Source organism: Atta colombica, unplaced genomic scaffold, assembly GCF_001594045.1.
Source record: "Atta colombica isolate Treedump-2 unplaced genomic scaffold, Acol1.0 scaffold12, whole genome shotgun sequence".
NCBI classification, from domain to species: Eukaryota; Metazoa; Arthropoda; class Insecta; order Hymenoptera; family Formicidae; genus Atta; species Atta colombica.
The window spans coordinates 4517669-4534195 of record NW_017259206.1 but is presented as its reverse complement, the minus strand read 5'-3'; the positions used below and the strand labels follow the sequence as shown (position 1 = coordinate 4534195).

Below are 16527 nucleotides of genomic sequence, written 5' to 3'. Positions count from 1 at the left end.
CATTTTTTATTGATATAATCTAATAAATGTAACTATTAAACACCAATAGTAATATATCAATATTATTATTTATTACTTACTTAATAATGTAATTATTACATACAATATGTGTTATATTATATTAATATTGTTGAGTGAAAAGTATGTTCATATAATGTTATTATTAATTGATATTTTGGGTAATGTAAGAATCTGTCTTTCGAAGAATTTTTTTTCGCAATATTCATATTAGAAAATATTGATTTATTTATTAGATAGGAATGTTTGGACATTATTAGACACCTTTAATAAAAGATGTCATTGTTGTCGCTTCCCCATTCAAACAATACTCTAGTCGCGAGAGGAATAGGAGCGGTTCGACAGACTGCAGCCCGACATACGCACAATGCGCGTCCGCTCGTTCTCTGATGAACGCCCAGTTGCTTTCTTTCTATGCGCGCATAATGCACGCAGTTTGGTGCAAGCAGCACGTCCGCGTCCGGGAGATTTCTGCCACGTTGTTCTTGAAATAGGGAGCTACGTGAGCGCGCATGGGGGCTTAGTGGGACTTGTACAGATTCGTCACCGGACCCAGAACAGCGAGCGAAGGCTTCGCCTTTTACGTGGCAAGCATTTGTTTTGTTAGGGATTTTCTGGTGAGATAAATGAGACGGCTCTGCGTGGGAGATATGCTTTAGAGTACTATTCGCGTACATCGCTTTTGTGTACTTGAGAGTGTATGATTAATTTCGAGAATAATCTCAAACACATTGCGAAGTTATAGAAATTATAATAATTATAATAATTCCAAAGTAATCTTTTTATTTTAACTTTGCATTCTTTTATCATTTTAATCAAAAACTTAATGCGTGTGAAGCTAGAGTCTCATTTGGTGAAAACTCATTAAATATTGAGAGTTCTGAGTTTATTTTTAACTCTCTAAATCTGAATCAGTGCTGGATAATTACTGATATCGGTGCTAAATATATATATATATTCACTGAATATCAGTGAATGAAACGTGAGATCCCTAACCTAACTGATCTTTATTATGTAATCTAACTAACCTTTTTTAGTGCATAAATTAAATGAATATAGTATTGAAAAATTGAAATTAACATGCAAATATCAATATTCTAGTCATATAATGTTCAAATATTTTTTCTTTTTTAGTTAAATTTCACTGATTATCAGTGCCAACTATGCTACTGAGTAATTAGTGACTATCCACTGATTCTCTCAGATTTAGAGAGTATATATTAATTTTTTAAACAATTTTTATTGTCTAAGAAAGACGAATTTCAGAGTATATATGTGAGACACGCCGATTTTCGACAATTCTACAAGATCTATAAAACTTACATCTATGATTCTGCCTCAATATAAACAAGAAGAACTTCGCGAATATAATATTCTGACTTTAGAAGCTAAATCTCAACTGTTCTTTTTGCTCACTGTATGTTAAAGACGTATTTATCTTCTTACTGATGCACGTATCATAAAAAACATATATTCGAAAAAACGAATCAATGAAGAAAATAGCAAAATACTCGTTAAAAACGTGAAATATTACAGCGCGATTAGTGTAATCTGATTAGCACGTTCCGCGTAGCGCTTGGTACGTCGTTAACGATCTTTCTCTTGCTGTGTGAGCTTTAGGACTATTATTAAATATTGTTTAAATGAGCAATACCGAAGGATCATTATTTCCCGCCATGACCGCTCACGTGGCTGCGTGTAATCCGCACGAAGTGAACATTAATCAAGTGTGATGGATCATGAGTTGTACACCCACAACATATAATACTGACTAATAACAGTAATTTTTAGCAGAATACAGCACATCATTCTTAACTTATATCTTAAATCAAAATCAAGATTGTAAACATAATACAAAAGAATCTTTGATATTTTATCTAACTCTAATCGGTATTCGCAGAATCTAATGGAATCTCGTACATTTTTTTCAATTACATTATAAAAAATTAGTTATAACAATTTCACAGTCTTACACAATCTTATCGAATTTGGATCCTTAAAATGAAAAAAAAAATCGTTGAGTTAACTATAAACAGAGATACAATTTGAACTCGTGAATACTAGTTGAGGAAGTTTCATAGCGCGTACTGATTGGTTAACATTTTAAGAAAATCATAAAATCAAATCATGAGATGAATCAAAGTTCGACATGTTTTACGTAAATAAGATAGGATTAGAAACAATTTATGTACAACATCAATTCAGAAGTGAATAAAAATGTATGACAAGTTATTAAAGTTCTGTCAGCCACTAATCAATTCTCGAGTTATGTCGGAAAAAGAAAACTCGACCGATTACTTCTTCCGTTGCAATTTTCACGATGCGATGATCAATTCATTATCACCGGTGCGGCGCACTGTCTTTTATCTTTTGCACACTGTTCTCTCTCTTTCTGCCGCGGTTAAGCTCGTCACGTTTCTTCATGTGTCGCACGATGTATACGAGTAACCCGTTCAGGTGTTACTCGGAGAACCGGCGCGACGACGAACCTGTTCACTGCATCTTTGCGTTGCATCTCCACGGTGTTCCGCAACTGGTTTCACTTTATGCTCTGTCAAAACCTGTCGATGAATGCGTTGCCTAGCAGAAAATGATGGGATCGGTACACATCGCTTCGATTACACGTTTCTTTCTTCGTCTATTCTTTTTTTCTTTTTTCTCTTCACGCAGCTCTTCCGATCGGAGATATTGCGTCGACATCGCGACATGTACATGAAAAAATAGTGATTTTTTTATGTGTTATAATTACAACTGATATTTGTTAGTTATAATTACACACGCATATTTCAATAAGTTGTAATTGACATCTCTGATCGATTGGAGCTTATACATTTATCTGCCGCATGCAGTGGATATATCAGAAACGTTTCTTGTAAAACTAACTAAAAATTTATTACACATATGTAAAATTATAATCTGTTTGCAGCAAATATTTTTAATCAAGATAATACGTTCTCTTGTATAATATTTTATTACGTTGACATTTAAAAAATTTTGAGAATTAGTATTACAATTTTTTTTTACAAGAAAAGGCGAAGTTAACCTATATAAATAAGAAATAATGGTTAATAAATTTTTATTAGAGTTACAACTTTAAATCCATCTAATAAAAATCTGAGAGAAAATCACTATTTTCTCGGAAGATTAATGTAAAATTAGCTTTTCCTTCATGAATTTTCTGCATCAAACGAATTTATGAGACGCTAATGTACACCTCTGACCTCACAGGCAGACGCTTGTGGAATAAACATAGCTAGGCACTGAGGCCCACAGTGATTTATCGACGTTACGTACCGATGTACCGATTCATCAATAAAAGGCACCAGTAGTCTCGTAAAACAAAACTAAAAGAGAATTAACGACTAGAATAGAATTTTAACGATGCACGGCTCTATTTCGGAATCTTGACAGCAGTTTAGACGATAACAGGGATCTTCAGAAAGTTCACATTGCCTAGGTTTATTGATGATTAATTATAATAACAGTTACAGCTCTGTTAAATAATCATACAATTTATTGTGAAAAACTTATGGTACAAGTTATAGTTTAAAATAAATAATATGACATTTAAAATACAAAAATATTTATGTCTTTTATTATGTGCTATTTAATTTTTTTATTCTAATTCAACAGGAATTTCCCGTTTTGATTTCAGCTCAGAGAAATACGTACAGTCTGAATAAGAACTTAAAAAATAGCGGTCTCTTTCCATCCACATTCAATGTCGCCGCGAAAGCGGATATTTACGTTAATGCGACCTGCGGTGAGGAGGGCCCAGAGACTTTCTGCAAGCCCTCGGAATCGTCGAGATGCGCCGTCTGCGACTCCAGGAGTCCGGATCCTGGCAAGAGGCACAATGTCAGCAACATCCTCGACTCGAATCCCGGAAAATGGTGGCAAAGTCCTACATTAGCGAGAGGCGATTATTACGAATACGTGACAATCCTCTTGGATCTCAAACAGGTATGTAGATGCTTAAGCAATAAATATTTAGGCCAAAAACTAATTAAACAAATTTTTAAACAAATAGATTTTGTGTAATAATACTAAATATAATTCTTGAGACTTTAATAAATTTACAGGAAAATGAAATGATTTTTAAACGATCACTTTGCGATAATTTATGTTGATTCACACTTAATTTTTACTTACTTCTACTTTATTTTCTGAATAGATCTTTTTTCTTCTATGGCGCATTATATCGCATTAAAGGTTCCTTTTATCCTCCGAAAAATCGTAAAACGACTTTTGTCCTATTGTTATATACTCGTTTCTTGTATTATGCTCTTTGATGTCGATTTATTTCGTTTCCTCCTCATGCAGACAATGGTAAAATGGACAGAGAAAGAGAAAAATACAAAAAAACGAGAGAATCGAAACTGATTTGCGCGAAGTGAGACAGAGAAAGATACGTATAGGGTAAGATATGGAGAAGATAGAGAAGCTTTAAAGGATCCCTTTCCGGAAATTTACGTGCTGGCTCGCAGGTATGCCCCATGTAGCCCTTCGTCCTTTAACAAATTGCGAACGGCGGTGGAGAAAAACGTTTTAACGAGCACGGCGTCCCTTTTTTTGAGAGACTCTTAGTAATAAGGACGTACCGCGAAGTGGATTCACAGAATGAAGTGCCGACGCGACAAGTAAGGGGAGCTAAATTTTGACGAGATGGAACTTTATTTTACACATAGAAATCTTATTCCATGTGTTTCTAAAGTGCATCGAAGTAATCTGTCGTTAATTAAATATGTCCTGATAGAATTACATTTTTACAAATGTGATTTTTTTAAATACAAAATTAAGTATCGGTTTAATTTTATAATATATTTAACAAAATTTTTTTCGCGATGATTTTTAAGGGTACAATAAATATTAAACATAATATTCTACAACATAACACATATGGTAAAGGTGAAAACGAAAAGAAAATTAATTTCCTACATAAAGTTTTATTTAATTAATAAAAATCAATTAATCATTGTTGGAATATTTCTCAATTTTTCATAACTTTTATGACAAAGTTATGAAGTTTATGCTGCAGGAAAATTAATACAATATATCGCATAACTATCTATTTAAATTATTTTGGAATGCTTGCCTTATAAATCTCAAAAATTTTAAATTTCAAAAACCTGGATAGCAGTTAAATATCGAATATTTTGACAAACACGTGTGCGTAATTTGCTAATTGATCCTCCACGGGATACGACAGCCGCAGAGTTCTGAGCATAATCAATACGTTAATACAATTACTATCGTATAATTACCACTGGTACTACAATAATGAATACGTTAAGATAGACGAAATCTCGCTGTGTAATTGAGAGATATAGTGTTGATGGCCCGCAATCTTACCTCTTAATTGGACGTTGATTGCGAGCCTAATTCTTCCTTTCGAGATATCTTTCGCGTCCGATTGCGTCATATTGTTTATAAAAGCTGATTCTCTCATAATGGTCCGTAACTAAAATTATTTATAAATATGCAATCTAATTCTCATTTCCTGAAACATTTCTCATAAATTCTCGGAAAACAAAATTATTTTTGTAATAATGAGCTTGTAATCATGATTTGACTATGTCAAATTTATAATTATAACAGCATTTACAACACAGATAGAATGATTTTGCTAAAGTTTATCTAAAAATTACACACAAATACAGATTTGAAAATAATTTTACCAAAATAAGATAATGAGATTTTTTAATTCTATTTTTTTTATATTTAGTCGTATAATTTTGTAATACATAATAAAAAAAATTAATATGTTATGAAGTAAAGCATAATTAAGATTATTTTGAAAGACAAGATAATACACATTGCAGTGTTTCTTTGCAGCATGAAATTTAAAATCTGTAACTAGAAGTGTTTTTCTTCGGATAATAATCTTGCGATACCATATCTCTCGTTGTACTTTTTATGAAGAGAAAATTGCTTGCGATTCATTGCGACATTTTTAAATTATGGTGAATATTGGAAATGATTATGCTAATCGGCAAATAAGCAAGACGCGGGGGAATATATAGTATTTATGGTCCTCGTTAACGCTTATTGCACTTATTAATTTTACGTCCATCGCTGTTCGATTGTTTCTTTTGTCAAATCGACATTGAATCAGTATGATACATCGGGCGTTGTTGTTATATATATGTCTTTATTGTTTTATAAGTGATTATCTAAATTGAAAAAAAGATTTTTTTTAGCAAAAATTGTAACAATCTAATATTAAAAATGGCATACATTAATCTCTAGTTATTTAATATTTGTTATATCTTTTAGAATTGAAATAATACAAGCAACTTTATTACGAAAAAATTTTTTTATAAAAAAATAGAGACGATGATAATAATAATATTTTGTTCTTGCGTATTGTAATCACTTGAAGAAAGAATTTTTTGCCAAATATTAATATGTAGGAAAGTTAGATCTTATTTCCTGATTTGCTAAAAAGAAACTTCCCACGCACTGATTGGTTCCGAGGTTAACTCATCTCACGTATAACTTCTGTTTGCGCTACTGATTGGCATAACCGAGTGTTAGAATCAACCTTGCCTTTCATGCGAAGGCGTATAGTAGAATAAATTAATTTGTCTGTACCTAAAAAGGCCACCTGATGGACAACCTTTATCTTGTTGTACACGGTGAAAGAGTCGAGATCGTGTTGCGCAATAATTAGCAGACGGCTACAAATGATCGTCAAACATTGAGAAGGGAACGATCGCCGCCGCACTTCGTTTGGCTCTTTTTGCTGACATGCCGACATTTCCTCGCGGCAAAAGAGGAGGAGTTAAGATGGTGACTGACCGTATGAAATTCATTAGTACTCTTAATGGAGTCTTGAAAATGCATTTAATATATATTTTGCATGCGAAAGAAAACAGAAAATTGATTACGCGGGAAAGTATGATAGTTAACGAAGTATCTTCCATATCAGTCCGAACGTGATTAATAATTTTTAAAAATTGAATATAGAAGAGGAGGAGTTGTAATAGCCGGTCTCCATCGTTGCAGAAAATTCATTAGTATTCTTAAAGCAATGTTGTGTGAAAAAGAAAATATTTAATATGTTCCAATATACAAGAACGCAGGGTAAAATATTACATGAATCACTAATGAAGCATTTTCTATAACAATGCAATAATTACTAAAATGAATAAAATGTTTTGGATTTGTGTCGTTCAGAATTGAACATTTCTTAATATTGACTGCAAGAAAAAATAATTTTGAAGAATTAAAATAATGTAATATCTTAATAATATTTGGAAAAACAATTTTGTTTGGATTAAAATAATTATGTAAGACGTTAAATTGGTTGTTAAAATGTTATAACTTTTCACCGCATGTTTAGTAACGCTCATAAACTGTGTACATAATTATTTTGATGATCCAACAAAATTATTTTTAAATCTATATCTATAGTTAAATTTTTAGATACTTTTAGATACTTCAGCAAAACGTCCTTTCCGTGTATATTTATAAGCTACAAGTATCAGAATCAATATATTTATGATATCGTATGCTGTGCCAGTTGTATGGATCAAAAAGAGAAATGATTCTGTCGAAGGATCACGGAAGGATCAGATCGCGCGTCGAACCGCCTCCCTCGAATAGCATCGGAATGAAACCAACGAGTTATCGCCCGTCGTAGATCGACGCCACCTCTAACCCTGCCGATGAGGTATCGAACGTGAAAAGGAGCAGCGAATGGTACTCACGTCGAGCGACTGAAACTCCAATCCTTCATTGTTCACGGATTAACGAGTCAAGTTGCCGTCGTCTCTCGAACGCTTGCTCGAGGTCCTCGAACCAGCGCACACGCCGTTTTCTCCTTCGGCCGGGTGAATGAATCATCTTCCTGGGGCAAGCGGGAATGGAACGGGGAGAAAGTGAGAGACGAGACGAAGTCACGAAAATAATACTTCGTAGGGTGAAGATCGCTTCTCGTGAAGGCGAACTTATTCCTTTTTCCTATTCATGGACTGGACCTTGCGGGATCGCGGATGATGTATACATATGTTACACGAGACACAATCGTAGTTTTTTACTCGAGTTTTATGTTCGTGAGTGCAACATTGTGCGTTATTGGATTGCTATGAATTGAGAAGAGCGAGAAGCGAGAGGTTTTGAATTAAGCAATGTGGTACTCTTCATAATAGAGTGCCAAATTCTTCGTAGCCAAAAACAGAAGAGCAATATAAGCTTTCATCTTTGTTTTTTTCGTCAAAAATTTACGCTGCAATTGAAGAAAAAAATATTAATATTTAACTTAGGAATAATCGTCTCGAATATTTTTATCCTGATGAGGAGATGTGTATTGTTGTAAAATATTGTTTTTTATGGATATTATTTAACATATTTTTTTTTTAATAATTATTTTTTACTAATCTTTAAATATGCAATTCCATCAAAAATCTGTAATAAAAAAGCGTTATATTGAATAAAATTTTGTTATTTAGAAAATGTTATAATAAGTAACTTAATGTGTTTATTTTGTTTAGTACTTATTTGTTTGGGATTTCTACTTACTTTCCTCAAAAAATTATGATTAAATCCATATCTATAATATTCTCGGAAAACAATAATACACGATGTATTGACAATAGTGATTTTAATTGATAAAAAGATGCGAAAACATTTTGTATCATTTATATAAAAGAAATAAGGTGACTATTTCCGGATTAAATATTATGCTACAATCTTCTATAAAAAATTCTGCAATCTTTTGATTTAAATTTTTGATTAAAGAGCAGGATAGAATCGGATTGATAATATAATTTTAAATCGTCAGTATAATTTTCTAAGCTCAAATCCTCTCTTCTCTGATAGAATTGTCTATTTCTTCTCTGGTAGTCTGCAATAAAATGGAAGGAAAAAGAGATTAGTGTCTTTATATAGACATCTATAATGAGAATATGCAAATTACCTAGAGCATGATAGTCTCGATCGAGATCATCAAATATGCTTGAGGTGGCTTCATGCCTTTTGTCGGAACAGCCACCGTTATGGCACGTCACGAATTTATCTCGTAATTCAATTCCCACGGCCAGTGGCGATAATTACAGACCGCAGCGCGCGGCCCTTACATACAACGGATTCAGCGGCCAGCCATCTTTTTGCTTTCTGCTCACAACACACCGTTGGTCGTCCGTATTATAGGTTGAAGCGATTAAACCAGGCTTCTTCGAGATGCCAGCCTCAGAGCGATAATCGTATCATCGGTCCATGATCGTCAATTAAAAGAAATAAATCAAAGTATACCATAAGCTGATAACAGATCGTAATCGAAATTATTAATCGTATGACGCAATTTAGATAACATATATTAAAGTATGATCTTCTGATTTTTACATTTAAACTAGATATATTTTATTTTTAAAATTATATTTAATAATTTATATATAGTATTTTCTGCATATTAGAGTTGAGAACTATTAATTAAACTTTTTTTGCATCTTCTACAATTTATCTCTTTCAATTTAAGTCTAACTGGCTCCAAGTACTACCTAGTACTCAATATACAACTTATTTGCTGTTTGTAGATAGTTACATGGATAGTTAAATCTTCATTATAATCAAACTAATAAACTCATATTAGGTTTATTCGCTTGAAATCCCCAAAATTTTTGCACTTAAAATAAGATAAAGAAAAAAAGCGAAAATTTGTAGGATAAAAAATACAACACGGACAGACCTACAGAAAATGTCTTATATTTTTTATTAATGTTCAGAAATGTTACCTATTTTAAATCTAATCATCGATTTTCAATGTTGGATTCAGCAAAAATCAAAATGATTAGGCGGACCTCATTTAGTAAAATTCTTATATTATCTCAGCAATTTTCAGTTCGATTCCCTCGTACTTTGTATGCGATCGATTGATTATGTATCGTGTCGAACGAAAGTCTTCTTTTATTGCTTTCATGCTTTTTTTCTTACTCTCTGTAAAAACAGCTTGCTTGCCAAGTGAATGGCGTGAATTATTATTCAAAGCCACGTTTGAACCGACAAGGATCGGGTTATTAAGATATTTCGGGACTCGATGATATTGGTCTCAGCTTTATTGAAGACTTCCTTGGCAAGGAAGACCATGGCACACGACAGTATTCGCACTCACGTCTTCACGCACAAATTGCTTTTCTTTGATTCGCGGAACCGACCGATAATTAAAACGTCATTTTATTTGTGACGGAGCGAAAGTTTTACTGGACGTTATCTTCGCGAGTTTGTGGCACGCAATAAGAGGATCGCATGAGGTGAGAAGACACGCACGCAAATCGCACTCGTATCGAAAATTACCTTTCGTTAAGTCAAGAAGCGGAACGAAATTTAAAGCGACATTTCATTTATCGCGCCGCGAATCTTACTTTGCTGCGATGTTATCGGTAAGCTGCTTCGAAAGATTTGCGAAAGAACTGCGAGGCGAAAAGATATACATATCTTTTTCGCCTTTCCGAAAGCGAGCTAAACAAGAACATAATTTAATTAAATATCGATTTGTTTACTCTTAAAAGTGTTATACGATCTCCGTTTCGTTGAAATATCATCAGCGTGACATGAATTTACTATATGTCTAAAGTTATCTGCGTGGAGAATTTGCATCCCTGTTTACATTCGTTCAAAAAAGATCGATGGTTGCTCTGTCAAAGTGCTTGAGTAAAAGAGGAAAATCAAGTTTTACGTTCTCACAGGTGTGCGAAATATTTTAAGGCTCCCGACCATGACGCCAGTCATCGCTGATGAAAACTTATGAGCCAACACTCAAACGCGACGATGGCACGTCGTGACCGGTCGAGCCGGAACGAAATGTGAGAAAATCGAGGTATAAAAGGAACTGACGATAAATCAATCCAATCCTCTTCTGCTCTTTGACCGAAAGTTTAACGAATCGAAAGATCGCAAAATTTTCGCAGAAGATTGTATCGCGATACTATTTAAATATTAATTTTTTCTTCTTTTCGATCAAGATTATTATACATATGTATACAGAATCGTGAGATAGCACAAGTAAGATTATTTGATCATATCGAAGCACCTACCTCCGGTGAAGCAATATTGGAAAATATTTCCTAGTGGAACTATTGATGATCGAAGCGTGATGTAGCGCCATATTTGGAAAAATATTTGTAGTACATCCCGTTATAAAGAGGATCAGGGGTCGTAATTCGCCATCGTGACTCGAAGACGGCGAGAATAGAAAGCGAGAATACCGCGCCGATGATAAATCGAATAAATTTCTTGCTTCTGCACCTCGTATCGAAAGCGTGTCAATTACGTGTGTGTGGTGAAATTTAATTACTTGGAATTATATTAAAGCAACGAGATCACATTCGAACGAAATATGAGGATCATTTGCATTCACAGATTACTCTCATTCACTTCTCATGCGCGATACGTTCTCTTAATTGCGATTGCGGAATTCCATATTGGAGATTGATTGAGTGAGTGTATTCATGATTGAAAACAGTTATTATTAATTATGATGCCGGAAATGTAACACTCGGGATGACAATGTTAATCTTTCAATGCCACTCTGAATATGGATAACATAGCCAGCTTCTTTTCCAATGTTTTCTTTTAATGTTTTTTCCATTACTTATAAGCATTTTATTAATCCTTATAGTACATACGATTGAATCGTTTATTTCTGGCTCATTTGGGATCTTTTCTTTGAAATATTAGAACTTGGCTAAATAATGGTCTCTATTCTTTTCTTTTTTAGTACATTTTATTATAAATATTGTCTAAAGATGTAAAATATATGTGTAAAATTCATTTAATAATTTTTGTATGCTTATAAAGTGAAAATTAATCTGAATAATCCATTGTGTGTATTTAAAAAAATCGGATAATCATTGTATTGGGTTCGTGCCGATTAATCTATATAATTTAATAAATGTACTAAAATTTAAATCTTCTGCATTCCAATTTTCCTTCAAAATCGGCACGAACTTTTCGGATAACCCAATATGTACTAAAGGTAAATTGACGTTAATATAGAATACATTTGCAATCGTTATGTTTTTGATATTTAGATTGAAAATAGTTCTTTACAATATTAATAAGTTAGACACAAGAAATGTGTTACTTACGATCAAAATCGGATGTTAAAATATCACATCTATGTGTATTTAAGTAAATTTATCTCTCTCTGATATAATTTAGAAAGATTATTATTTTTTTTTTATTAGTGCAAGTCCGAAAAGACAAAAAGTAAGGTAAACATATCTGAGATAAATTCATTTAAATACACATAGATGTATTATTCCAACATTCAACTTCAATCGTAAATGGCACTCTTCTCTTTACAATATTTGTTTTTATCAAAGTTATAACACAAATTGATTGGGTATGTCAATCTCATCTAAGTATATTGTTCTTATAATATACCGAAGAGTTAATTTAAAGCAATGCAATTCTTGTAACTTGAGATACAAAAATCTGATTTCGTCAATAACGATGCTGCATTTAGTTGATGAATTTCTCGGGCCTGGCTTATTTAAAATGATCACTTCCCGTCACGTCGTTACACTCTGACAACTTTACGGCAATTAAACTCGTACCACACGAGATGTGCGCTTTCGGGTTATTTTTAAGTCGCACAAACTTCGCGAGGGAGCGAGAAAAACGGATATAGACGGATTCGCTTGAATCATCGCGATGCTCGTGAGAGCCCCGTGTGCGAAGGGTTAACGATCGGAAGCGCGTGAATTTTTCGTTCATTTCTCTCCTTTCCTCTCGTGTCCCGCGGCGAGGAGGCTTAGGGTTGCCGCACACAAAATCTGTAACAGTAACCTTAAGACCTGAACTTAAGCCGATGAGCCAATCAGGATATTGCTTTAGATCTACGTATTCTAACGGAATAGAAATAGCAGTAAAATTATTCATAAGGCGAGTTTCAACCGGAAATTCAATGTAATAAATAGTATCGCTGGCAAATAAGAGACTCATATATATAAAAGTCATAGATGATTGCAGAATCCTAAATCATAAGAAATTGACCAATTCTAATCAAGTATTCTCCTTACATTTGACTATGTTTGGTCGATTTCCTATGACTTAAGACTCTACGATCATCTACGAATTTTATGTAAACGAGCCTAAAGTCTATCCAAAAGATAGGTTAGATTCTATTACTAATAATTGGTACTAATAAATAGGTTTGCTTTTATTACTAATAATTGATTGATAAAACAGACTAGCAGCAAACACAACAAATTTGTTGTCACATATGTACCGGTAAAGGTACTGGTGACTTGTTAAATTAATAAAATCTTTTCTCTCAGTGTAATCTGTAAAAATTGACAATCAAGTATTCCCCTCCTATTCGGCGGTAAGAAGGGAATACTCGATGATTGGTCAATTTTTACAGGTTACGGCCAATATAAACGCTCCCTTATGCTCCTCGCGAGAGCACAGCCGGAAAAGAATAAGTGTGGTAGGCACTGGACCGTTTATGGAGGCTGGGTTTATGTCGCGCCGCAGGTATACCGAAGCAGGTATTTACCTGTGCACAGATTGTACACGATGCCTGCATACTTTCGACTCTTCTTCGGCATCGAAGGCGGACGTACATACAAGTATTCGTGGCTCGGTTCCGAGGGAAGAGCATAGAGGAAAAAAAAGAGATGGCCTCAACCAAAGAGGAGCGAGGGCCGCAACTTGAAACTCGGTGGGCTTTCGCCTCGTACCATACTGTTGATCCGACTGCTCACAAAATCGAATTACTCGGTCCGATTAACCGTCAGTGTTTGTGGAGCAGAGGGATTGCGGCTTCGGCGTGATTCATCGACCCCGATCAATTATCGCTGTGTTGTGCGCGAGGTTTCTTCCTCGTTCGTTAAACGCTCGAGGCAAATATCTCTTACAAAGTATTCTTTACTTAAAATTTAAGTATTATAATATTTGCCAAACTCGCAAAATTCTGGAGTATTAAAACGTTTAAATTTCAAATTATTTTATTTCTTCAACGACGATAATAAGTTTATATTTTGGAAGTTTATAATCATAATACATGCTACAATAGTTGATACAATACAATAATTTTATTAAATAGGTCATTTTAGTTTTTTTCTAATTCTTGTTTTTTTTATGCTGATTCTGAAAATGAGGTAGAATTTCTCCAATTTTTTGTAATCGACGTATGTCTTTTGAAAAACTTTACTTTTTGCTAACAATAACTCTTTATATGATATCTTTTTGTTAATTAATTTTTTGTTTGAATTCAATATGAATAGGAAGTCATATTAAATTCAGTAGCTTATATTTCCTCCCCTATATGAATTATTTATTGCCATCTAAGCTGAAAAAATAAGCAGAAATTTTTAAATGTTGTTAAAAAATCCTGCTTTCCTCATGAATTTGGCGAATAGAATCAATGTAAAAAATATTATCAAAAACACTCCATTATATCAATTTAACATAAGAAAAATGAAATTTTGTTGATAAGTGAAATACCGAAAAATGTTAATTTATAAAATTTCTAAATGCATGTATCACTTAAAAATCGTGCCTTCCTCATAAATTTGCTAAACAGATTTGTGAAATTAACAAAAAATACTATAAGGAGCACTTTATTAAATCTATTTAACATAAGAAAAGTGAAATTTTGTCAATTAGTGTTATTTTCCGCGTGTTCAAATCAAACAAAGAACATAGACTGAATAACTTGAGAAACAAATTTTTATATCTCTCTTTAATTGTTCTAAGGTAAAAAATTTTATTTAAATTTTTACTTCTGTTCTATTAAACCAGATTTGTTACGGATTCTTTTTTAAACCGGATTGTGAAGAAATTCTGGACCTATTAGAAGATCAATTAGAGAAACATTTCTAGAGCGTGATTTTTAATCGGCTTTTTACTGCCGACATTCTCGCGACATAAAGTATTCAGCGACAAAGAATTTGTGTAACCTTTACGAGGGAGGTTCTTTCTTTCTCATGGTTGACCCCTTTTTTAAAGGAGCTTGGGCAATTCCCTTTGAGAAACCAAATCGAGTCGTAAAATCGATGGCCTTGGACCACCCAGGACTTCGATAATATGTTTCCTCGAACTTTCTCAAGTAATGAAGGCGATTCTGCTCGTAACAAGCCTCGGAAGATGTTACGTCCATACTACACGCATTAGTGTAAGTTAAAACTGCGTTCTCTAACAACGTCACTCTTACAATTACGCTTTTTCCCTTTAACGATGACCCACTTTGCAATTCAATCGAGTCGTAATATGATGAATCTTATTTCTGGTCGCTTCCTTTGTACCGGCATTATCATTAATTTTCGTGACAAACAGATTTAATATGCCTATACATAAATATTTTGATACTTATTTTGAATTTGTTAATTATATTTTAAAAAAGCATTGTGTAATTATAACGAGACTATATTGGTGAAAAAAGAATGATCCTCGCACACCATGATTTTCGCTCACGATCTCGCTTCCAGACTAATTTCATCAACGCACTTGGGATTTCTTGTTAACGCGCGACGAAAGTGGTTAGCCGCACGCGTGTTCATCGCACGTGCACGAATGTCTTTTGGCAAACATCGCGGAGCATTGGTCCAAACCGAGATCAGATTGGCAAGAGACCAGGACGGAATCCTTCGTGGCAGACCGCGCGGTGTCCCTCGTTGCATCGAGGTCTTGCTCGCTCAGCCAAGTTCCAAAGACGAACACTCGCTAGAATACTCGTCCCAAGAAGTGCGAGAAGTAAATATGTTACGAAATCTGATACATTAGATTGTATAAACTGGAGAAATTATACGACTAAAATTAATATGATAATATAGAGAATATCTCATAAAATATTTTATATGAATTTTTATCTGAAATTAATGCAAGGTTTTTAGAGTACTTTTATACTCAGAAATAATTTTTTATAAAAACCATATATTTTTTCATATGTGCACGAATTTTTTAATTACTTTTTTACTAATATACTTATATGATAATATTATGATAATATTAGATTTTTTAAAATAAAATTGCAGCTCTATTTGTTTCTGATTGCGATTCAGCGACAAGGCAATGTACGATGAAGTAATACAGATATATACTTCCCCCGTCAAATTGCTGCTTCTGTAACGATATAAATTGCTCCGGTGTAATCTCTCGTGAGGTCGCTGCACCAACTTATATACGTGTCTAAATTCAATTTTGCCAAGCCTCCCTCACTAAGTTCTCCGACACACGCACAATCGAATTTCGCTCTTCGTCAAATAATCGTTTCCCTCGATGACGTTTCCCATAATTCAATTTCGTTCGCGCTGCTTGACGTAAAAATTTGATTGTCAGACGTAGCCATCTGCGGAAATCATATATCCAATCCAATAAATTCCTTACCATGTCAATTTTAATTTAAGATGTCTTGATTATTAGCAAATTAAACGAACGAGATACAAAGATCAGATGACATACAAAAAAGAAATACAAAGAGAACAATTAATACAAAGTGTCAAAAAGTAGAAGAAATTTTCTTTCTTGCTATAAATCTTTTAAAATATAAATAAAATTAGAAAA

The 16527-nt window shown here is 33.6% G+C and overlaps 1 protein-coding gene across 1 annotated transcript in view; it reads left to right on the top strand.

Moving 5' to 3' along the window:
* Nucleotides 1-16527, top strand: part of LOC108694398 (laminin subunit alpha-1) — a 167786-nt gene that overhangs the window by 26148 nt on the left and 125111 nt on the right. The window contains exon 2 of the mRNA XM_018203825.1: nucleotides 3674-3981. Within this exon, the coding sequence (XP_018059314.1) occupies nucleotides 3674-3981 (308 nt within the window). The remainder of the gene's footprint in view (nucleotides 1-3673; nucleotides 3982-16527) is intronic.